The following is a 24,268-nucleotide window of genomic DNA, read 5'->3' as shown; positions in this document are numbered from 1 at the left end:
GCCCAGATATGCAGTATCTGCCCGGCGGCGGACGGCGGCTACGAGCTGATCTGCCTGGTGATCGAGGGCGAATCGATTCTGTCTCTGTACTCAGCTCGTGCCTCCCATGTCATAGGCTTGTGAGCATCAAGCGTAGATATCATGTCACTCTTTTCGGCTGGTAGATATCATGTCATAGTGTTCGGTTGGCTGTGACTAGTGGCGGTGCTGATTTATTGTAGGACTAAAATACTGCTGGCTGACTAGTGACTGGTGCTGATTTTATGTGAGAGAAAAACACTGCTGACTGTATGACAAATTAGCGGAAACTGTCATGACTGTATGACAAATTAGCGGAAACTGTCATGCAGTTGGAGAACCAGTATGGTGCTGCACGTTTTCCTCCGCCAACAGCCCACCATTTAGCTGCACCCGGTTCAAACAAAACTTCTGGCCTCTTGGTCCCGGGAGGCGACAGCCATGTCCCAACCAGAAATCCATCATTGAGCGTGCTCGCCGCTCGCCGCGTGATGTCGGGACAGCCGGACAGGTGCACGGAAAATATCACACATGACATAGAGCGTGACCGATCACAGATTCACGTACGTCCGCCGGATAACTGCGGTAGACTAAACGCCCGGATTTTTGTCTTTGAAGATCAGCAGGTTTTAATTGAGCTTTCCAAAACATTATGAACAGCAACATCCGGATGGGATACGACAAACGCGAGCCGGTGACGGTGGACTAGCTAGCTAACAGGTGTGAGCTAGATGCGCTTCGGCCTTCGGGTGTGTCCTCTCTTTATTTTCTCTAGTGGACTCGGAAACAGTGGGCGCGACCCCACACGGGTCTAATTAACGCTGACGTAATTGCCGCCATTTTATTCATTTGCGACACTAATTTTCAAAGATGATGGGTGGGTACGAATCTTTGTCTCACATGGTCGCGCCTGACAGCGACCTTGCTGCTATATACGCATGTGATCGATCTGTATACATCTTTCAAAGACACTACCGATAGAATTCTAGAAATAATCATGCACTGAAGGGCATCGTGGACAAATTAAAGACGACTAGTGCACAATACGGACGGTGGGTCCTTATCATGATAGTGTTATGCAGATACATCCAAGCCAGTCAAAAAATAACATATTATACTGGTATCAATAACTACTATTATTGATGGCTCGATAAAGATATCGGTGTCCCTCTACTGCTATATCTAACGTCATAGAATTAGCGCTAAAGTAATTAACACGTGTCGACATTGCTTACTTTTATTACCCGGAAAAAAATACATTGCTTAGTTTTACGAGTGTGTTTAGTTGTCTGCGTAGGTTCGATAGATAGAGTTTCAATAAGACGAAGCTAAAAATTTCTAGGTTTGGTCAGAGACTTAAATTTGTTAAAATTTCACTATAAACAGTAAGTAATTTATAAACATCTATAAAATAAAAATAATATTACTAGATTTATTATGAAAGCAATTATCATAATATATAAGTGTTTATATTTAAAATAATTCATTCATAAGAATATTAATGGTCAAAGTAGAACTTTGACCAAACCTAAAAATGCTTATATTTTAGGATAGAGGTAGTACTAGCTAAGATGACGCTAAGGATGTTAGGGGCATTCGATCTGTTTGATTGTTTGTTACCAAGGTGATGCTTTTCTGTGGACACTATGAGAAAAATAGCCATCGGTGCCGGGTACAAGAGGCCATCAGGATTGGTTTTGCAACGGATACCATGCAGCCGAGACTAAGAGTCTTAGGCATGAACACCGGGTGCACCACTTGGTACCAAAGTGTGGAGCCCCAAAAAAATATTTCAAACCCGAGAGGAGGCCCACATAGAGATAACATTGCAAGTCACAAGTCACGCGATTTTTGGGTGCGCCGCCTACCTTGCCTTGCGTCACCCAAAAAAATACACATGATTGCGGTGCAAGGATTCAAACTCGTGGCCTCTTGTCTTGCATGATACCTCCTTACCATCTCACCTACACTGCACTTGTGATAGGAAGAGAGATGCTTTTTTTAAGTAACATGTGTATGACCCTTTAGGTCCTGTTTGGATCCTCTCCAACTAAAGTTTAGTTTGCTAAAATTTGGAGCTTTTTTAGCAAACTAAAGCTTAGGTTGCTAAACTTTAGCATAGGTTGTTTGAATTCCCTTGCTAAACTCTTCTAAGTGATCATGATACACTTCATTTGATTCTCTGCACCAACCCCCACCTGTGCTTTGTTCCCTCGAGGGCTGGCGGTAGAGTTATTGCGGGGATATTTTGGACTTTGCTCACTTTTAGCAGGTTTTAGCAACTCTTGGCTGGCTAAGGACTAAAGCTCCTTTTAGGGTCCGACTAAAATTTGTCAAGACCTATTTGGATCCAAAGTTGCTAAAGTTTAGCAACTAAACTTTCGCAAGAGGATCCAAATAGGATCTTAGTACCATGTGGTAACACCAGCTGGTACTAAAAGCTAGATATTATTGATACCGGGTGGTGTACTAATGTACTGATGTGTGGTTTTAGTACCGGTTGATAACACCAGTACTCCACCCAATACTAAATGTTTTTGGACCTTTTCATCCACCTCAAAAGTACCAGTAGGAATGATCCGGTACTACATCTTTCTACCGATACTTTTAAGGTGAACCGACAGCATGTTTTCTAGTAGTTGGATGTGGTGGTACTGACACTTGGGGCCATTCTACTGCATAATGCAATGCAATCCATTGGGTGAGCCAGGCTCGTGAGCGTATTTTTTTACACACCAGGCCAAGCTACAAAGGTAAATGCGGCCGACCGAGCAACCTCTATCGCGGGATTATATGTACTATGTACTCATGGTTGGAGGAGCAATGAACATTTGCTCCAAACGAGCATGGTGATGAGAGCTTGACATGGTGGAGAGCTCAAGCTTACAGAAGAATGAACATACATAACAGGGTAGGATCACGAACATATATGTACTCAGATCCAAGGACTTGAATTGTCTCTTTGCCCGTTATTCAACACACACATTTAAAACAGAAACGCAAAAAAAATGCATGGTGGAGCAAAGTTTGTCTGTTTCTGAGTTCAGAATGGGCAGCGCCGTCTGCAATAAGATATTTGCGTCAGGTAATTAACTCCTTCTGTTCTGCGTAAACAAAGCCGTCCAGATCTAATGGACTGTTACGTTGTCACGAATACATCGTCGCGATGACAATCAGTAGCAATATGATCGATGTCTCCTGTGTTCTGTAGCGGTTAGTTGAACAGAGCCATGATTAAACAGTAGCGCATGCTCACATGGCTTGCTCCAGCTCGATCGACATACGTGTCTCCGTGACAACGCGCGCATGGGAATCTCGTCCTCCTGGATATGGTATAAAACGTTGCTACCACACAAACTAGCTATTTAAAGTAAGGCATCAAGATGACAAGATAAGCTCTATCGCTTGCTCGTTAGATTCGTTGGAGCTGTTGAAATGATGGTGTTTTCAAATGCAGTCTGTCGGTAACGCTGTACTACATGATAGTATGAGACCAGCTGATTTATGATGGCTTCACATTTCATAATATCTGTCGTCGTGTTGATAGTATATATGTGAGAGAAAAATATTGCTGGCTGGCTGTTTCTGTTCTGTTGGAACCAACCAGCAGTGTTTTTCTCTTGCTCTAAATCAGCAAAAGCTACCAGCAACAGCCAGCCAACAGTATTTTTCTCTCACAACAAATCAACACCAGCCAAGCCGCAGCAACCGAACTATAAGTAATTAAATATAGTATGCATACATCTAGAGTAGATCGTGTGCCGCCTGCACGTTGTCTCTCTTCTAATCAATTTAGCTTCTGCTGGAATCCTGGAGCGCTAATATTAACATAACTAGTGAGATGGCCCGCGCATTTACGCGGCTAGTATCGAGAATCTAAATATTTATATATGTTGGTATCACCATCATTATTATTATTAAATTTATACTTTTCTTTTATGTTGTTCTTTTACTATTGCACTTTATATCTAGTTCTTAAAAGTAATTTAAATGTAGATATATTGTCATAAGTTTTTTTTGTTAGAGTTCTATTACCATCTCCATTGGTCAATCTCTCTTTTCTTTTAACTTGTTCCTATTCTAACTAAATAACTTTTGCTGGCTTTATTTTTTAATCAATAATATAAGTTGATAATTTATACATAACTTAAGGTATCTTTGCAAAGAAGGTAGCTAAAGGTATTTTTGATTAATGTTTTCATAACAGCAATGATTAGTTATTTTCGTTAGGCATAGAAATATTTTTGGCAGTGGTGGGTTAATTTTAATTAGGCATAAGAGTATTTTGGACAAATTTTATCGTAATAACAGTGGTGGGTAATTTTTTTTCTCTGATTAACGTGAGAATTTCTAGACCTTGAGAGCGAACGTGGAAGCTCCTTTTGTTGGCCAAATAATAAGATAATAGATTAAAAATTAATACCATGATGGGGAAAGCATGTGCTAAAGCTAAGCTAATTTGCCGCCTAGCTAGCTAGATCGATCTGTGTTTGATTCCTCTTGGAAGTACGCGCGGATGCGTCGGATGCATGGTATTATATGGGCAACTTTTTCTATGAAGGTTATTCAGAAAGAGTAATTGATCACATGCTGGAGCAACAAAAAGTGGCTGCCCTGTTACCTTTCCCCGTACGTACAAGGTTTAAGAGTGCGATCAGAGTCACGCTGTTAATAAGTGATGGGCCACGTCAGTTCTTATCAGGCATTCAGGCTAGCTCGACGACTCACCTGCCACTACACTGCACGCCGCGTCGTCGTCGTCGACGTCGACGTTGAAGCTACGCGCGTATATGTACGTCACAGTACGTGCCGCCAGGGCGTGTACAATGTCCATATCCATCGCTGCAGTGTCGTCGACGTTTAAGCAGGGACTCCGCGCTCAGCAGCCAGTCAGCACCGCACGGCCTCGTGGAGACCGCTGTCTATGGATTGCCCCGCTCGCGCGCGATGCGTCCCTGCACCCGCGTGGCGTACTAGCTACAGCTGCTCCTGCGTGCCGGCCGGATCCTCGTCTCGCTGCATCGGGGCTGGTCGGCTGGACCAACGCGATGAATTGCTCTTGCCACGTAGTACGGCGCTGGCGTCCCGGGCATTGACTGATCGTCTGCCGCCCCAGCCCCCAGTGTGCCGCTGTTCAGCCTCGTGGCCTCGTGGGTGCATTGAAATCGACACGTGCTCACCGGGCCGCGGTAAAGCTAGCGTCGCATCGGACGCCGTGACACGCTGACACCGGCACACCGCAGCTCGTCGGTGACACCCTCCTGCTCGTCATCAGGGCGCTGGACACAGATCGCACTGTGACCGGAGCCCGGCCGTCGTCCGTAACTGTTTAATGCCTGTGGTGACCATATAGGCCACGCGGTCCACGGAGTCACAGCCCCAGCTCCAAAGTTGGAAGGTGTAAAGGTTTCCTGTGTTCATCTGCTCTTCGCCTCGTCCTCTGTGGACACGAGAAAATTTACAGACTTGGTGGGGTAAAACTAAAAGCGGCTAGCGGTTGGTGGTGGGAGCCTGGGAGGTCCACGGCCCGAGCACATTTACGCACTGCCAGGCATGCGGTTTTAGCTGCCGATCAAGCACATGCTCTCGCCAAGAACCAAGGCTCCAACACGACACATGGAGCAAACAGAGGAGCGGAGAAAACGAGCGTGCCCGCGGCCTAGAACGAAAGGCTCGTCGTGAAAACAAGCAGCGGGGTCAAACCAGCAACCACCAAGTACAAAAAGCCCTCGCAATCTGGCACGCGCACCCACCCATCATGTTATACCCATACCTTAACACGAGGCATCCCTCCGCACCCGCAGTATAAAACGGCCTCCATCGGGGACGCCACGCCACGGCTCTCACACCCGCGCACACGCAGAAACAGCTCATGGCCGCCGAGCCCGGGGCGCTGGCGTTGCACGAAGCCGCGAGGGCCCTGGCGGCCTCGGTGCAGCCGCAGGTGGCCGCCGTGCTCTTCGTGTCCGCGGCGTGCACGGTGGCGCTCGCCGCCCTCCTGGCCGTGCTGCGGCTGCGCCCGCCGTGGTGGTGCGCGTGCCCCGTCTGCGAGGCCTACCTGACGGCGTCGTGGGCCGGCGAGTTCGACAACCTCTGCGACTGGTACGCGCACCTGCTGCGCGCCTCGCCGGCGCAGACCGTGCACGTCCACGTCCTCCGGAACGTGCTCACCGCCAACCCGGCCACCGTCGACCACATGCTGCGCGCCCGCTTCGACAACTACCCCAAGGGCGCGCCCTTCTCGGCCATCCTCGCCGACTTCCTGGGCCGTGGCATCTTTAACGTCGACGGGGACGCCTGGCTCTTCCAGCGCAAGCTCGCCGCGGCCGAGCTCGCCTCGCCGGCGCTGCGCGCCTTCGCCGTGCGTGTCGTGGCCTCCGAGCTGCGGAGCCGGCTCGTTCCCCTGCTCGACTCTGCCTCCCGGGAGGGCAGGGGCAGGGGCAGGGGCAGGGCAGGGGCAGGGTGCTCGACCTGCAGGACGTGTTCCGCCGCTTCGCCTTCGACTGCATATGCAAGATCTCTTTCGGCCTCGACCCCGGCTGCCTCGAGCTGTCGATGCCGGTGTCATCGTTCGAGGACGCTTTCGACGTGGCCTCCACGCTCTCCGCCAGGCGCGCCACCGTGCCCATGCAGATCATCTGGAGGCTCAAGCGCTTCCTCAACTTGGGGGACGAGAGGAAGCTCCGGGACGCGGTGCGCCTCGTCGACAGGCTCGCCGAGGAGGTCATCCGGCAGCGTCGCAAGCTCGGCGGCGCGGCCTCGGGCAGCGACCTCCTGTCGCGCTTCATGGGCTCTATCAACGACGACAGGTACCTCCGGGACATCGTCGTCAGCTTCATGCTCGCCGGCCGCGACACCGTCGCCTCGGCGCTGACCGCCTTCTTCCTGCTCCTCTCCGATCACCCGGAGGTCGCCGCGGCCATCCGGGACGAGGTCGCCCGCGTCGCCGGCGACGCCGACCGGCTCACGGCCTCCACCTTCCACAAGCTCAAGGACATGCACTACGTGCACGCGGCGCTGTACGAGAGCATGCGGCTGTTCCCGCCGGTGCAGTTCGACTCCAAGTTCGCCGCCGGCGACGACAAGCTCCCGGACGGCACGGCCGTGGCCAAGGGCACCCGGGTCACCTACCACGCCTACGCCATGGGCCGCATGGAGTCCGTGTGGGGCCCCGACTGCGGTGAGTTCCGGCCCGAGCGCTGGCTCCGGGACGGCCGGTTCGTCCCGGAGAGCCCGTACCGGTACCCTGTCTTCCAGGGCGGCGCGCGCGTGTGCATCGGCAAGGAGCTGGCCCTCATGGAGATGAAGGCCGTCATCGTCGCCGTGGTCCGGAGCTTCGACGTCGAGGCGATCGAGCGGAGCTCCCGGCGGCCAAGGTTCGCCCCCGGGCTGACCGCCAGGTTCGCGGGCGGGGTACCGGTGCGCGTGCGCCGGCGAGCACGTGTGAGCGGGGACGGCCCGCCAATCTGACGAAACGGAATAAAAAACTGTGTTGGTGTCATCACGATACGCCCCCCTCTCAACTTTGCCTGCCATCATCTTTACCGTCCCATATTCAAAACGGAGCATCGCATTGGGGGCTAGATTATGTGACGCGCCTGTAATCCAGTGCCTGTCGATTGTGAGCCATGACTCCGTGGCCACTTGCCCCCGCCGGTGATGTGTGAGTGCGCTGGCGCTCGGCCGCACGGAGCAGCCGATGCCGCGGACGATTTGTGAGTCGTCCTAGTAGAATTGGTCAGATAAGGGAGGAGACGTCGCCGGCTGAAGCTGCTTTGCAGACTCGGCCGGCGATCACTGTTCATTCAGAAAAGAGATTGCAGGCATAAATGGAAACACGGAACAGATGCCGCTTCCGAGAAGAGGGTGGGAGGAATCAAATCCAAGAAAATAGGGCCATGTTTAGTTCCTATCCGTAAATGCAAAATTTTGCGAAGAAATCTTGCTAATTTGAAGTACCAAATGAAGTCTATTTATAAAACTTTTTGCATAGATGGGCTGTAAATCGCGAGACGAATCTAATGAGCCTACTTAATCTATGATTTGCAACAGTGATGCTACAGTAACCATTCGCTAATTATTGATTAATCATATATTAATTAGCATCATTAGATTCGTCTCGCGATTTACAACAAATTTGTGCAAAAAGTTTTGTAAATAAACATCATTTAGTACTTTTAATTAGCAAGATTCCGTCAAAAAACTTTTTGCGTTTACACGCCAGGGAACTAAACACGGCAAAAACATTAGGCCTAGGAGTACAGCGGTGGAAGGAGAGATTCTCCGGTGTTGGAGTGCGGTCGTCCTCGTGGCCCGAAAGGCCAAAACCAAAGGGGACAAGGACAATGCTTTGGAGATCTCTAGCTCGCTCGCCTTTCCGTGGAAAGAGGGGCGGGAATGCTCCACGTGTTTGGTGCAGGGTCCGGGGCGCGGGGCGGTACGCGATGGGCAGGGTGTTGCACGCACGCACGTACGGCTGCGTTAACAGACGCCGGTGGATTCTTCTTGGTGGGAGCCGCGAAGGAACAAGGGCACATGTGGCCTTGGGCGCCGTGGGGGCGGCGGCGAAGCGTTGGATCCTCCGTCCGCGGGACTCCATGGTCCTGCCGTCCCAGCGCCTTGTTGTTCCCTCTCCGCAGGGACCTCTCGCCAACCACGGCTGAGGCAGGGCGCACGTTTTGTTCTGTCTCCGAAGCAAGACACCGCAGCGATCTATGAGTAGTGTCGTACAGCATGGTAGGAGTAGTATCGAACAAAAACGGATTTCTTTGCGTTTAGAAATTATTAAAAGGTGTGGCGTTCTTCAGACACTAGGTTTATCATTGTGCACGTCTCATTAACAAAATGACACTCGCGCTAAACAAAAATTCGTCGCTCTCACTCTTCTTCAGGTTGGCAAACTCATTATTCCACGACAAGAAATTAAACCAAGACGGCCCATACAACATCATCAGTATACATCTATCCATCCCCACACCTGTTGGCTGTTGCTACGGACCAAACTAAAGTCTCCATCTAATGACCGTGTTCGGCAGGCTGGGGCTGGAGTAGTATGAGAGAAAAACACTATTACCTGGCTGATGGCTGGAGACTGGAGCTGGAGGGATATGAAAGGAATTCACTGTAGCGCGGGAGGCACCAGCCTCCAGCCGAACACGGTGAATATGCTGTCCTCTGAAGGCGGTGACGGCTCTGACGATGCTAATAAACGAAGCGTACGGCGCCGTTTCCATGTGTGCCGATGACATTCGAATCATTATGAGGATAAGAACGGTTGAATAACATAACAACGTCCCTCTCCTCTCGGCAAGTGGCAAAGCGTCAGGTGCTCTCAAGTTGCAAGAAGCGAAATTTGTACCCTGCAGCGCCGATCGTGACCAGCCAAGCCGACGCTAGCTGCAGGCTACGATTTATTTGCACTTTTCAGCAGGCCCGACAAAAGAATCTTGTGACGACGGAAATGGCTGTGCATCAGCTTCTTCTTTTCGAGAGGATATTGTGGACTTTTCTTTTGAGGTCGCTAGAAGAGCCATCAATCCGTGACCACCGCGAACGCTCGCTGGTTTACAGGGACTGCGAGCAGCCTAGCAAGCGTCACCGTCTTCTGAATCGGTATAGACCGATCGGTCGAGAAGCGAAGCTAACACAGTTACACTATAGTTGTTCTCTAGAGTGCTTGTAGCTCTCTAGCGCCGGATCACACGTGGCGGCGTGCGCCCGACACGTCCGGCGGCAGTGGCGGCACCAACCGGGAGTGGTGGTGGGCGTTGTTGTACCCGGGCGGGCAATCTGATTGCACGATCGCACGAGGAGGCGATGGCACCGTCCTTTGCCTGGTTCCCGGCGGTGGGCGCGCGATCGCTCGCGTGGACGCGGAACCTAATTCGGCACGGCGATTTGACCCCCGCCCGGCCCCCGCTGCCGGCGGGCCGTGCGAACCGCGAATCTACCCTGCTGCGGCAATAGATTTGCAATTTTATCTGTTTTCGCTGTGAGAGCGTTGCCCGTGGTGACGATGGATGGCGACGGGAAGACAGACACTACGGTGGCATGGCGAGATTCCTTCGGGATCGTGGTGCGTGATTGCTTTTCTCTGGCTGGGGTGTAGCCTTGTAAGTGAGATCGTGGCAGACGCAGATTTCCGTTGACTGTTCTTCGCTTTTTGTTCTCACACATGATGCGCCTCCACTCTTCCCGTCATACTATACGTCTCCACTCTCCAATATGTCGTGCACTAAACCTTTGGTGTGGTGGAGTTGTGCAGATGCCACTACACCGCCACGCCACGGTTCAAATCCTTGTGACCACGTCAAATCACCTTAAATAACCTAAGCAAAAAAGTTATACCTTTAAATAAAACAAACGCTGAAAATAGTTGAATGTCTCTGTGATGCGAAATGCAATCAGGCCCAATTATTTCTGTACGTTAGGGGCCTATGAATACAATCGTAAACTCAGGCCCAGTTATTGCCTTAGAAACTTAGGGCCCATGAGTTGCAACTGCAAACTTCGGTTTCACAAGTTTATTCGGCCCATCCGCCGATTATTCTACCAATCTACTACCCTGTTCGCGCGGCGCTTTCCCTAATTCGCGGCCGCCACCACGTCCTCCTGCTCCCCCCTTCCGAGAATCCGAGTCCAGACTCCAGACCTCGGATCGAACGAACCCCTGCTCCCCTCGCGTTTGCTCAACAATCCCCAGCAGCCGCCAGCCGCCTCGTCGGCAGCGAACGGCCCGCCTCTCGTCGGCGCAACACACCCACTTCCTCCACTGCAACCACCCCTAGCTTATTCATTCGGCGCCGCCGCTTCCTCCGCAGGAAGCACCCCGAGCCTCAGTCCGCCACCGCCTCTGCAGCTACCACCCGCGCCTCCCGCCTCCCCCCTCGCCGGCGATGGCCGCGCCTCCGGAGGCGCCGCCCCGCAAAAAAGTTATACCTTTAAATAAAACAAACGCTGAAAATAGTGAATGTCTCTGTGATGCGAAATGCAATCAGGCCCATTATTTCTGTACTTTAGGGGCCTATGAATACAATCGTAAACTCAGGCCCAGTTTGCCTTAGAACTTAGGGCCCATGAGTTGCAACTGCAAACTTCGGTTTCACAAGTTTATTCGGCCCATCCGCCGATTATTCTACCAATCTACTACCCTGTTCGCGCGGCGCTTTCCCTAATTCGCGGCCGCCACCACGTCCTGCTCCCCCCTTCCGAGAATCCGAGTCCAGACTCCAGACCTCGGATCGAACGAACCCCTGCTCCCCTCGCGTTTGCTCAACAATCCCCAGCAGCCGCCAGCCGCCTCGTCGGCAGCGAACGGCCCGCCTCTCGTCGGCGCAACACACCCACTTCCTCCACTGCAACCACCCCTAGCTTATTCATTCGGCGCCGCCGCTTCCTCCGCAGGAAGCACCCCGAGCCTCAGTCCGCCACCGCCTCTGCAGCTACCACCCCGCGCCTCCCGCCTCCCCCCTCGCCGGCGATGGCCGCGCCTCCGGAGGCGCCGCCCCCGCCGGAAGATAGAGAGGGGACCGCTAAGGATGGCGTTGAGGTGTGCCTTTTCGACGAGTCAGCAGATGGGTTCTCCAGAACGGTGCGTGCCATCTCGGAGCTCGCCAACTTGGAGCCCGAACTAGACTTCCCCGACGCAGAAGTCGAGCGGCTTGCCTCGTCAGTAACGTTCCTCAGGTGAAAACCGCTCCCCTGGCTTTCCTCCACTGCTCCGACACTCGATCACTGCGATGGAATTGACACTTTTCAGTTGTTGGCGCAACGACAGTAGAGTAGCTTGGACAGAATTTTATAGTATCGTAGTCCTGATGCTGTATAGAGAGTAGCTTGGGCAGAATTTTGTGGTGTCATATTCCTGATGATGTTTGATGCATACAGACTTGTGTCCGCAACTTTCTGGCCCACTTGTGATCTTCCAATAAAATTGTTGCGCAATGTTAGCAAAAACGATTTGTGTTTGTGTTTGATAGAGTTTGGTTAATTGATACATGACGCCCCCTAGAACGCCTGGTTGTGAAAGTGTGATAAGACATGTTTTGATGCAACTCTATTGTCCCCCAAGAGCACTGTTCATTTTGGGTCAAGCCAAAGCAGGTGCAGTCGTACTTGGCCCTGTTAATTAGGAGTCGGTAAAAACATCTTAGTTGTGCTGAATGTTTCTTCGTGTTAATTATCACAACAAAAACATGATTATTAGTTTTGCTAGAGGCCTGTATGTTACTTACTCAAATTAGATTTCCTCTGCAGCCACAAGCTCTTTGAAATGTAAAAAGATGCAGGGGTTACATCTACTTTCTCCTTTCTTTTCAAATGGGCTATTGTTGATCTCTGTTTTGGTATCATGATATCTGCAAAATTAAGTCGTCACTCATTTATCTCTTTGACTTCAGAGAATGGAGGCACTTCTCTTATGAGCCAAAAGATATAAGTTTCAATACTGGCATCGAGTCAGCTTCGTCAAGAAATGGCATGCACAGTATAAGCTTACCACAGTTTTCAGCTGCAACTGTTCCCCAGGTCAGTGAAACTAAACTCTAATATCGTTTTTAGCATTATTTATATGTTTGACATGGGAAGAGTTAGCATTATTTCAGCTGATACTTTGTCTCCCCTTGGTGTTATAATAATCAATACAGGTCACGCAGCAGGAAGATAGGAGGGATAATACAGTCAGGTGTCCCTCTCCCCCTGCCCCTCCCCCCTCCCCTCACCCCAACCACCCAAAACCCCTCCCTCTCCCAAGTCCCAACACACACACACACTACCAAAACCCACTCCTGCAAACAGTAGTTTAGAATAGGTCACATTATTGTGGCTCATGTGTTTGATACACCAAGCTCTTAGTTATCTTAATAAATAGACCACTGAAGATTAACCTGTTTATTGATCTGTTTGCTAGATAAATATAATAAATACTCTCTTGGTCCAGAAAATTATCTCATGCAGTACTGCAGAGTACCTTATGATCTATTCTGACTTGTGAGGAGCTGAACCATGAAGTCACTCAACAAAGTGATGAAACTCTTCATCTTCGACAGTAGCAAATTCATAAATATTATGGCGAAAATACCTATAGTATCTTTTCATTTGCACCATTTGTCCTTGTTCTTCATTAATTTGAGTTTGAGAGTACCATGACTTTGTGAGAATAGCTATTAAAATCAGCCGGCTGTCCTCTTTCTTTTATCTCCATAGTTGATTATCCATGTAATGTTATAGATTGAACTGTGATAAAATGTCTTTAATTTTGCAGCTTTGATTTTATTTTATTTGCTGGGGGAAATGTCTGGGCCTTGGACTGGTGCCCAAGGTTGTGCGACAAGCCTGGCTCTTCTATAAACTGTGAGGTTGTGGCCTTGATCACCATGAGCTAGTAGTTAAGCTTTAAATGGACTGTGAAAACTTTAAATTTGTCTGAAAGGCACCATTTTGTTATCCAGTACCCAGGGATAATTTAATTGAATGCCACAGAAGTTTGTCATTCAGAAAAATAACACCTGCCATGACATGGCAAGTAGATCCTGAGCTCACCAGCCAATGATACATCGAGGCATGAGGCTATTCCAACGCATAGCATTATGTTGCTATATCCAAGACTAACACGTCACAAGGAGAGCATTATTTTTTCCCTCAAATTAGATAACCAAATTGTTTCTGTAGAAATAACCCCTTCCAATGCTCAGTATCATATCATTGTTCCCTAGGTTCCCAAAGTGAATTAATTATTGTATGTATTGTGCACAACTTCTTCATATGATACACTACAATGTAAGTCCATAAGGTTTCCTAATATTGGATTTCAAACACAAGTTTCTTAAATAAGATACTACTTTCACCTCTCTCCTCATTAATTGATTGTCATGTCAACCAAAAAAAATCCTATGTGACGCATGTGATACTACCTGTTGGAAGTAGCCTGAGTGTTAATTTACTAAGTGCAAACATATATCTTTACACCCTGCAATTATTTTCTTGAGTGTATCTTTTTTGCACAGGATGATTACATAGGAGCACCTACACTTTTTTTTTTTGGTCAATAGCAGTTATGCTAATAGTTCTATTTTCATGTTAGTCCTAATTGAAAGGGTACTGTGGACTTATGAAAAGTAAGTAATTCCAAAATGTTAATTGGAGCTCATAATCCTATTTCATGTATTCTGTCCTTTGCAGTATCTTGCTGTTTCTGCTCACCCTCCTGGTTCTTCTTACCATAAAATTGGTATGCCCTTAACGGGGAGAGGTATCATTCAAATTTGGTGTCTCTTAGCACCATTTGAAGACGCACATTCTCGTCGTCCGTTGGATGCATGCAATAGTACTAGTCGAAGAGGAAGGCCTAGAAAAATACCAAATGGGACTAATTCTGTTGGTTGTTCATCCAACCCACCAAAGCCAAGGGGGAGGCCAAGAAAGAGACCTTATAATGATCAGTTGGAACCTGTTCCAAAAAGACCAAGGGGCAGACCGAGAAAACATCCGCTGCCACTTGCTAAATTGGAAGATTCATCCCAAAATAGTGGATGTCAGGCTATCGTTCTTTTTGACCCTCTTGCCACTTCAACAGGTATTCCAGACGACCTTCCATTGGCTTATGTCATGCCAACGACAGAGTCAGAGAAATCAACTCCAAAAATAGGTAGAGGGCGACCTAGAAAAAATCCAAGTGACAAACTGGCAGGTTCATCGGCCACTGTATTAAAAGAAGATGTGCGTACAGAACCATCTCCAACCTCTGCAATCTGTGCAAAACCAAAGAGACCACGAGGGAGGCCCCGAAAGTATCCGGTTCCAATCAACGATAAATCTGTTTCAGGTGCTGATTTTGATTTAGGACAAGAGACAACTTGTCAGCCTGTTTCGTTTAGCGGCAGCTTGGACCACACTGTTTGCACAGAGTTTAATGCCATACCTAGGAAAAATCCTAGTGACAAACTGATAGGTTCATCTGGCGCTGTATCAAAAGAAGATGTGTGTATAGAGCCATCTCCAACAACTTCAGTATGTGCAAAACCAAAGAGACCACGCGGGAGGCCACGAAAGCATCCAGTTCCAATCAAAGATACATCTGTTTCAGGCGCTGATGTTGATTTAGGGCAAGAGACAACTTGTCGGCCTGTTTCATTTAGCTGCAGTTTGGACAACACTGTTTCCACAGAGTTCAATGCTAATTTAAGTATCGTTGCAGATGCAGCATTGCCAGTTGTTCACAAACTGACCAGTTCAGCAGACACTGTAGTAAAAGAAAATGCATGCATAGAATCTCCAGCAACTTCAACCCGTAAGCAACCAAAGAGGACACGGGTGAGGCCTCGGAAATATTCAGACACTGATATTGAATTAGGGAAGGATACAATTAGTTCGCCTGTTTCATCCAGATGCAGTTTGGACCACACAGCTTGCACAGAGTCCAACTCTAATTTAAGTACTGTTGCGGTTGATGCAGCATCACTATTTACATCCTCATCTACTGCAATTTCTGAGAAGTCAAAAGGTCAGAGGAGTAGAGCACAAAATAAGAAAATAATTTCTTATGAACTATGTTCCCCAGTGGTTTCTGGTGTTGAACCACGGAGCATGGGCTCCAGAGAAATTATTCCGAATAGTCCAATGGCCTCTGCACAGAACATGGTATCAGCGACAAGTGACCTTTGTTCTGCTAACATGTTAAACTCTGATGACAATGTACACAAAGGCGCTCTTTCAGGTGATTTGGTACAGCCCATCCACATTTCACCTAAATCAAGACAGTCAAGTGGTAGGAGGGGGAGGGGGAGGGGAAGGCCTAAAAGGAATCCGCTTTCTGTTGGAACTAGTTCTTTAGTGGTTTCTGGTGCCAGCTCCACAAAGACGACATCTGTACTGACTAGTTCAGACAATCTCACATCTTTGGATAAGACTGGTGGTGAATTTATAGCAAGTAATCTTGGTTCAAGTGGGTGTGGTATTGACAAATCCAGTGTTCGCTGGGGTGCTGTATCGTCTGATGCTGCATCACCAAGACTTGGCTTATACAATGCAAATTGTAAGGAAGAATCAAGTACCAAAAGAGGAAGTAGATCCAGAAAGAAACCTGTTTCAACTGAGCACAGTCATTTTACAGATTTTAATGGCAAAGAGCAAAAAATGCAGACAAATCTAAAGTCAAGTGATCCTGTGGTCTTGGTTGAAAATTGTATTAAAGGACCGTGCCCTAGGAAAGGTGGGGGGCAACCTCAAAGGATACCTGCTTCAAATGAGAGTAATGGCACATCTGTTTGTGGTGAAACACACACAATGGAGAGATTTTCCGCACCTATGACTACTGCATCACCTAGAAGTGAAGACATGGCTGATGAGGCTGGTTTGATCCAGTCTAACAATGGAATTGTTGGTTGTGAAGGAATGAAAGTAAATGAAAGCAGTACCGCCAATGTTACTTCTCATTGTAATGGAAATGCACAAGCAAATCAAGCTGCACCCAGTTTCAAGAACAGTGATAGGGTTATTGACGAAGTGGAAGCCACAGAACTCGTAGCACTCAAGGAACCAAGGGAAGATAACAATATGTTTAGTTGTGCAGAAAACTCAAACTCTTCTCCAGTCCCAAAGGACATTGCTCTACCAAGGGTTGTCTTGTGTTTAGCTCACAACGGCAAAGTTGCTTGGGATATCAAATGGAAGCCTCCTTTACTAAGTCAGCCTGAACAGAAATCACGCCTGGGTTTCCTTGCGGTATTGTTGGGGAATGGCTCCCTTGAAGTGTGAGTTAGGAAACCTGTTACTATTCTAGAACATCGTTATTATTTCCTGCATCATCGCCCACATACTTAACTTCATTGTTGTGCACAGGTGGGAGGTTCCATCACCATGCATGATCCAGAAATTATATTCCCCCTCTAAGGTGGAGGGTTCTGACCCTCGTTTTCTAAAGCTTCAACCTGTATTTAGGTCTGTCAAAGTGAAGTGTGGGAACAGACAAAGGTATTGTGACTTATTTTCAATTGTTAACTATATATATGATTGATACTTCTGCTGATAAAGCTAGGTGTCAGGTTTTTACTTTCTGCTGTATTCCTCAGCCTGAATACTCCTTTTGAAGCCATTACCTCTTTATAATGGTAAACAGCATTCCCTTGACAGTTGATTGGTCGCCTTCTCCACCGCATGATATGATATTGGCTGGTTGTCATGATGGAACGGTATATTTTCTTCTAGTAGAGAATTGTTTCCTTAGCCTAAACCCTGTTACCTTCAAATCTTATTTTAAGTTTCTGTTCTGATAGTTCGATGGTTCTCTTTCTATGTTCTAGGTTGCTTTATGGAATTTCTCAACAAACCCATCATCACAAGGTAATTAGATAACTTCCTTTTCCTTCTCTTTTCTCTGGAATTGGCCACTTTACCAGTTTGATAATAAGCTATATTCCTGAACTGCATATTTCTCATTTTATTTTGATTTTGATTAAAGTTAGCCATTTTTTCTGCCGAATGCGCAGATTCAAAACCTTTTATGTGTGTCACTGCTGAATCTGGTCCCATTAGAGCTCTTTGTTGGGCACCTTATATAAGGTACTGTGCAGTATTATTCTTCTGTTCCATTTCAAAAGCCAAGCCAATCCTAACTTCAATCTTATCAACAGTGAGAACATAAATACCTTTGTTACTGCTGGAGCTGATGGTGTAAAGTTCTGGGATTTAAGGTATGTGAATACATATATTCGGCATACAAACATGTGTCCTTGGAGGCTTATCTCAGCTCATTTGTTTAATCTTTTTTTTAAAAAAAAATCTCACTGAGCGAATCAAGTCTCTCCTATACTTTCATCATTGTCTGCTCATGCCTCTGATTGTACGAACTGAAAACATCTCAATAGCTCTTAGCTCATATTGAAGAATCATGTCCATCTTCATACTTTGTTTTGAGATATTTGAGGTGAACAAATAAATAATACACCAAATCCATAGACTATGTTATTCTCAAAAGGACTATAGTTGTTTATAAGAATCCAGTGTAATTGATACTTATTACTTATTAGGCATGATACTGTAAATTCTTGTTACGGTTTGTATTTGTCTTGGAAGTATAAGGGGGCAGCCTTTACAGGAAGAAAAACATACTGGGTAACCTTGAATCATAATGCTTCTTTAGTTCTTTCAACAACCTACTACCATTTTTTCCAGGATAGTCTTAGTACTGTGCTGAAATTATTTGTGCAGTTGTGCTGATTTAAATTAAGTTTGGTGGACCTCACGAGTTTGTCCGCACTACAAAATGGACTTATTTTCAGTAACCTTAGCAAATTAACTCTCGGGTTCCTTAAATTCGTTTCATCGTTTGAATATTTGGAGAGCTCTTCCTCTTTGACATTTGTGGATGCACACTTGCATTTGTTTTTTGTTTTCTTCTTTCGCTGAACTGTGATATTTGATTACTGATGATTTGCATGCCATGAAACTCTTTTGCAGAGATCCGTACCGTCCTCTTTGGGAGCTAACTACTGCTCCAAGGGCTGTATTAAGTGTTCAGTGGTTAAAGGATGGAAGGTAGTGCTTAGTTTGATTAAAGAGTATCTGTAAAGAAAACCCATTGGCACAAATTTGCTTTGGTTCATGGCTGGAAACAATTTCATTAACCTTCAGTCTCTAGGCACTGATTGAATTTAGTCTTTTCTCTTGACTTATTTATCTTGTTTTTCTTGTTATTAAACACTTAGTAGAAATAGATTTTAGAAATGGATTTATTTTTGTCATTATGCAATATACATGAATGTGTGTTAAGTTTTTTAGCTTGCATTATTTACATGTTTTTAAATATTAATGCTTTAGCATGCCCATGTGCATTCTATATTATCCAATACTTGCTCCCTTTGTTGGGCAGGAACTCAATTAACCTATTCACTCCAAAATCGTTGATCTAACTCACAAGTCAAAGCATCACTAAATGTTGTTCATGCATTAAACATAATGTGACTAAATAAGGTCCAATGTGTTTGGTTTTTTTTTCCTTGAGGGGATTCTGGAATATGAAAGGATCATCACCTTACGTTTATTCCTATGTGGATCTTCTATCACTTGCAACTGCAAGCATCAGATAACCTAGTTAGGACGTTTTCTTATATCTATGTGGTTGGGTATCTTTGTATTCGGTGTTATAGGACAGAGTCAGTGTGAATAAAAAAACTTATTTTTTTTGTATCTCTTACTACCTCTGTTCTTTATTGTTTGACGTAACATCAAATATTAAGGGATGGGGGGAGTACTTGATAAGGACCTTGTAGTTTTCTCGAGAAAATGAACAGTGCAATATATGTAGGCTACTGTTGTCTTATTAATTGCGGCATACATTGATTGGCTAGCACTTTCCAGCTGGAGAACCACTTGTGGTGCTTAGGCGGTACAGGAGAATTCTATATACCACATTTCTGTTTATATGAGGCTACTGGGTGTTTTTTCTTTTTTTTACTAGAATCATTATGGTAATGTTTTATTTATTGTCATATGTTTTCAGGGGAATTGTCATCTCAATGGAAGATGGTACACTGAAATTTCTGAGCTTGGCCCGGATTGCAAATGATGTTCCAGCCACTGGAAGGCTGTTTGTCAGAACAAAAACTCAGGGTGTTTCAACTTATCAGCTGTCAGAATATTTGATTTGGAGTGTCCATGCCTCAGACACTACAGGTACATTTAGTAACCATCTCAGTCACAACAATTTCCATATCCTTAACCATTACTGAATAACAAAGTTCCTAAAATGTAGCAGTCAGTTTGTAGTGATCCTAATATTCATAATATTTGGTTGCTGATGACAGGTTGTGCTGCTTACTGTGGGGCAGATGGTACTGCTGTGTGCTTCCAGGTAAACCTTTTAGGTGACATTATGGGCGTCATTTCTTGTTGTTCTGAGTTCAGTGCTCTAAACAAACATTCAACTTGCTGTAGCTTACTCCAAGGTTCTGGGAGAAGGAACCTGGGCGGAACCGTGTTCCTTATTTCCTTTGTGGATCATTATCAGAGGAGGGAGAAAACATTAAGATTGGCAGCGGGCAGGAAATGTCTCCATTACCAAATGTTCCTGTGATGAACCAAAAGGGTACAAAACCGTGCCAAAATATAGTTCAGGGCCTCCCTGCACGCAATGTCACTGGTCCGCCAGCATGCCAGCTTAACACCCCCACAGGAAACAGGGACATTGTAAATCGAGAACTTGGCGATGATCAAGATGATGGCCATAGTGAAGAACAAGGAACAGGTGCTGTAAATCCAGAACTTGCTGATGATCAAGATGATGGAGATGGCAAAGAACAAGGAGCAGGTGCTGTAAATCCAGAACTTGGCGATGATCAAGATGATGGACATAGCAAAGAACAAGGAGCAAGTGCTGTAAATGCAGAACTTGCTGATGATCAAGATGGATACAGCGAAGAAAAAGGAGCAGGTGCAATAGTTTTAGCTGGTCCTACAGAGCAAGAGGATGCTGGCACGTTGAACAGCAAGGGTGTTGAATTCCCTAAAGACTTTGAGGTCTTCCCTCCCAAATCTGTTGCATTGCATCGAGTGCGATGGAACGTAAACAAAGGTAGCGAGAGATGGCTATGCTACGGAGGTGCTGCAGGCATCATACGGTGTCAGAGGATATAAAGACAAGGGTACATTTGGCCATGCTCCTCTTGAAACAGGACAATATGCTCACATAGTCACATCCTTAGTAACTGATGGTAGGCTCTGCTGTATTCTTTCCCCAACTTTTAACCTGATCACACCTAGGTTGGTTTTCTTGGTTGCCAAACTGTTACAATGCAACTATGCAAGAGAACCAATACAACAGAATTTCTTATCTTAGGAGCGCGCGGGGAGCTATGTAGAGCTTAGAATAGAAGCGATCAGTTCTGACTTCTGAATACATTGGGCCTAGTTAGAAGTCCCGGTTCTAACATTGTACCAGTGCATGTGAACCATCATTGAAATATGCGAGTTTATGCATTTCCGGTGAAAAGAACATTGTATTGCTGATTATTTAGCGGTCTGATGGAATTTTTATTTATTAGTGCTCGTGATTCTTGAGCTACACGGTGAGACGGTGTCTGGTTTCCTAGGAATTCCGAACTTTGGGTAAAGCATCAACTTGCAAAATCGTTTCAAAGTGAATCAAACAAGGCTCCAGTGCAGAATAAAATGTGAACCCGAGACGTCCCTTTATCCCTTTTTGAGATAAAATCTACCAATAATCCAACGAACTGTCAAATGTTCAACCTTTTCCGGCTGCTAACAAGAGCTAACAACCTCAGACTTGTTAGCATCCCTCACATCAGTGTTAGTATACACCAATACAGTCCTTCCGTTTTAAGGGGGGAAAGGTACAGGCCTCCTTAGTCGCTCCAGTTATCCTCATCAGCTGCTGAAAGCCCATGCCGCTTCTCATCATCTTCCTGTACAGTTTCAGTAGTGTGAACAAAGGAATTCGTCTAAGATAGCTTAAGCCATATTCTCCTCAAAACCGCGAGAGAGTAGAGCTTGCCAGACAAACCCAACAAAAAGGGCTTGCTGGGCACGGAGTGACAGATGATATACCATTTCAGTCAAAGCTGGAGTTGATGGAGACCATACAAGAATTTGTCTATCATTGCTGCCAGTATAAAGTTCCTGCATTCCTGAACACTTAGAAACATAGTAGATATTGAAACATTCAGGCCTAAAATATGGTAATAAACAAGCAAACTTACTTGGTCCTGTTCACTATAGTAGCAGCAATTCACAAGCTCGTAGTGACCCCGGAATGTCCGAAATGTCGTACCAGACCATAAATTGTATGCCTATAACAGTAAAAATGTGAACCCCAAGACTATTTGGGAGTTAAACTGACAAGCTAACAGACAGCAACACACCTTAATGCTTGCCATGCATGGAACAAATACAAGTGAGGGATCCTCGGTGACTGCTAATTGCAATGGCTTGCCAGTCTGCAATCGCATAGCTTCAAAATTGACCAAAGTGTTGCAACCTGAATCGATGTCCCATAGTCTTAAACGAGAATCAGATCCTAAAGGGAAGGATAATCTTGTCTTAGTACTTAGTAGCAGCTTTTATACCGACAATATTAGTGCATATTAATCCTTGTAGTAGCAGCTTTTATACTGACAATATTAGTGCATATTAATCCTTGTATGTAGGTATATAATATGCCAATGAGTGACAAGCGAAAAACAACAAACAATACTTCTTACAACTCAAGTTCACATACCTGAACTAAGAAGGTACATCCCATCTTTAGTTGTTCGTAATCCAGTAACAGCACCATAATGAGATGTTGCACGGTTTTGACTGGATGATAAACCAGGATGCAATCTCTGTTGCATATGTCCATGTATCAGATTTTGACCTCTGCGCATTGTTGATGAGTTCTTAGAATTTCCAGTCCTTTTCTGAGCTAAGCTCCTTGTGGAAGTTGAAGGTCCTACTGAATCAATGTGATCCTGCTTAAGATGAAAAATAAGTACATTGATGATTTAACCTTGCTTTTAATTATTTGGATTATCTCCAAGTCCAAAATTGTATGCTATTGACTTCCAGTGTAACAGATAGATTTGTAAAGGATGTGAACTACTATCTGAAGGTTCATATCAGAGCTCTAGAATTGTGGCCAGAAGATGGCAAGCAACTCTTTTTTTAGCACTTTGGTCAGATCCTCTTGAGAAAGATTACAAATAGAAGAGCAAACAACAACAATGGGGGAGGGGGAGTGAACATACATTCTCTGTTGTGCTTTTAAGAAGAGGAGACCTCCTTCCAAGCTGAGACTGTGATTGATCAAGAACACGAAAGCATCCAGCTCTCCTGATGTCCCAGAAACGGATTGCCCCGTCGCAGCCACCACTCGTCAAAACCCACTCACTTGAGGCAGACCACTCCAAAGACATGATACCATCTAGGATGATGGGCGGAGATAAGAAGGTACCATACAAGCAAAAAAGCATATGTTCATCACCACATTAGCATTAAGAAACTAACCACGATGACCGGACAATGTGTGGGTAAAGGCTCCAGAAGCTATGTCACACAGACGGACCTGAACATCTGCACTCCCAGTAGCGATAAGCATGTGGGTTGTTGCAACTGGAGACATGGCTGCAGTGAACACTTTACCAGGCATCTTAAAATCCATGACGACCTGAGAAAACAAAACGATGCACGCAAAGTTCAGAACATCAGGATCGCGAAACAGGCAGGATTAGCAGAAACTGGTAACTGAGAAATGCAGGCACATACTTGAGTCGAATTGGTATCCCAAACTTTGACGTACTGATCAAAGGATGCTGTGACGAACAGCCCGGTATCCACAGGATACCAAACGGCCGCCGAGATGGCGAACTTGTGGCCATTCTGGTGCTGCTTGTCCACAAGCAGTATGTGCCTGTGCTTCGCTATGAAGCCGGTTTCGTACTCGGTCGCGTTCCACACATCGAATACAGCGGCCGACCCATCCGATGCCCCGGAGAGCAGGTACCTCCCCTCTGTCAAATCAACCTGACCATATCGTCAGATTACAGACACCAGCGAACGCGACTAAATCGCGTAACAAAGGACTCATGATTCGGTGTTGATTACTGATCTGATGTGTTTCTCGACAAGGTCAGCAAGGAAATCCATATGGATCGAGGCAATGGTTAGCGAACTAACTGCGGCTAATTGAACCGAGCGGGGAGGGCGAGGGAGGAGAAGCGGGGGGGACCTGGAGCGAGTTGACGGCGCCGTGGTGCGGGGTGGCGAACTCCTTGCGGTTGGAGAGCGCGAGCGAGGCCGCGCGGCGCGCCCGGGCGGCGGCCTCGAACCGCCGGGCGCGCAGCTCCCCGCGCTCCCTCCCCCTCACCTCCTCCAGCCACATCCAAACCGGCCCGCTCCCGGGCGTGCGGCGTGCCGGCTGCCTCTGCGGCGGCGAACCCGGCGGCGCGCGTGCAGCGACGGGCGGGCGGGTTGGTCGCCGCTGCGCTGACCGACGTGGAAGGGATCAGCTGTTACTCTCGGAAGCTTCCATTGAATTCGGCAGTTATACCCCGATCCAGATTCCGGTGGATTTTACTGGCAAGTATGGACGCGAGCGGCAAGTCACGCGATCTCGTGCTCGAGGAGGCCTCGAGTGCGAGTGGAAGAAGCCTTGTTGAAAGTTGTCATCGCCCAGCTAAAGCAGAGTTCGACGCCTCTACGTTAGCATACTCTGGTAGCGGATTCGCAACATTGGGCCCACAAAGGCCCAGAAAGCAGGCCC

At 46.8% G+C, this 24,268-nt stretch overlaps 2 protein-coding genes and 1 pseudogene across 5 annotated transcripts; 2 read left to right on the top strand and 1 right to left on the bottom strand.

The window, feature by feature from the left end:
- The first annotated feature begins 5,781 nt into the window (after nucleotides 1-5,781).
- LOC120708730 lies at nucleotides 5,782-7,880 on the top strand (annotated as a pseudogene).
- Nucleotides 7,881-11,216: 3,336 nt separating this feature from the next.
- LOC120708725 lies at nucleotides 11,217-21,021 on the top strand. The gene is made up of 14 exons (XM_039994118.1): nucleotides 11,217-11,703; nucleotides 12,417-12,543; nucleotides 12,663-12,700; nucleotides 13,280-13,373; nucleotides 14,197-16,766; nucleotides 16,855-16,986; nucleotides 17,132-17,204; nucleotides 17,316-17,355; nucleotides 17,502-17,574; nucleotides 17,646-17,705; nucleotides 18,472-18,549; nucleotides 19,514-19,686; nucleotides 19,818-19,864; nucleotides 19,948-21,021. The coding sequence occupies exons 1-14, from the start codon at nucleotides 11,498-11,500 to the stop codon at nucleotides 20,644-20,646; spliced, it is 4,410 nt and encodes a 1,469-aa protein (XP_039850052.1). The 5' UTR covers nucleotides 11,217-11,497; the 3' UTR covers nucleotides 20,647-21,021.
- Nucleotides 21,022-21,169: 148 nt separating this feature from the next.
- LOC120708727 (WD repeat-containing protein ATCSA-1-like) lies at nucleotides 21,170-24,171 on the bottom strand. Of its 4 annotated transcripts, XM_039994121.1 has the most exons (9): nucleotides 23,735-24,159; nucleotides 23,272-23,529; nucleotides 23,014-23,173; nucleotides 22,755-22,930; nucleotides 22,247-22,478; nucleotides 21,891-22,045; nucleotides 21,729-21,818; nucleotides 21,577-21,648; nucleotides 21,170-21,434 (listed from the first exon to the last, which is right to left on the bottom strand). In XM_039994121.1, the coding sequence occupies exons 1-9, from the start codon at nucleotides 23,885-23,887 to the stop codon at nucleotides 21,375-21,377; spliced, it is 1,356 nt and encodes a 451-aa protein (XP_039850055.1). In that variant the 5' UTR covers nucleotides 23,888-24,159; the 3' UTR covers nucleotides 21,170-21,374. The 4 variants fall into 4 exon arrangements, with proteins under 4 accessions (XP_039850055.1, XP_039850056.1, XP_039850054.1 ...); XM_039994122.1 differs by having other exon boundaries at nucleotides 21,170-21,648; nucleotides 21,891-22,006; nucleotides 23,735-24,171; XM_039994120.1 differs by having other exon boundaries at nucleotides 21,170-21,648; nucleotides 23,735-24,162.
- Nucleotides 24,172-24,268: the final 97 nt, after the last annotated feature.

This window comes from Panicum virgatum, chromosome 5K (assembly GCF_016808335.1).
Source record: "Panicum virgatum strain AP13 chromosome 5K, P.virgatum_v5, whole genome shotgun sequence".
In the NCBI taxonomy this organism is placed as follows: Eukaryota; Viridiplantae; Streptophyta; class Magnoliopsida; order Poales; family Poaceae; genus Panicum; species Panicum virgatum.
This window is presented reverse-complemented; position numbering and strand designations above follow the sequence as displayed.

Coding starts and splice junctions, on each gene's coding strand:
- LOC120708725 (XM_039994118.1), top strand. CDS start 11,498: ATGGCCGCGCCTCCGGAGGCGCCGCCCCCGCCGGAAGATAGAGAGGGG. Junction 11,704..12,416: donor TCGTCAGTAACGTTCCTCAG/GTGAAAACCGCT, acceptor CTTTGACTTCAG/AGAATGGAGGCACTTCTCTT. Junction 19,865..19,947: donor GTACTGCTGTGTGCTTCCAG/GTAAACCTTTTA, acceptor AACTTGCTGTAG/CTTACTCCAAGGTTCTGGGA.
- LOC120708727 (XM_039994120.1), bottom strand. CDS start 23,887: ATGTGGCTGGAGGAGGTGAGGGGGAGGGAGCGCGGGGAGCTGCGCGCC. Junction 22,046..22,246: donor GATGTACCTTCTTAGTTCAG/GTATGTGAACTT, acceptor CCTTCCCTTTAG/GATCTGATTCTCGTTTAAGA. Junction 21,819..21,890: donor CATGCATGGCAAGCATTAAG/GTGTGTTGCTGT, acceptor TTACTGTTATAG/GCATACAATTTATGGTCTGG.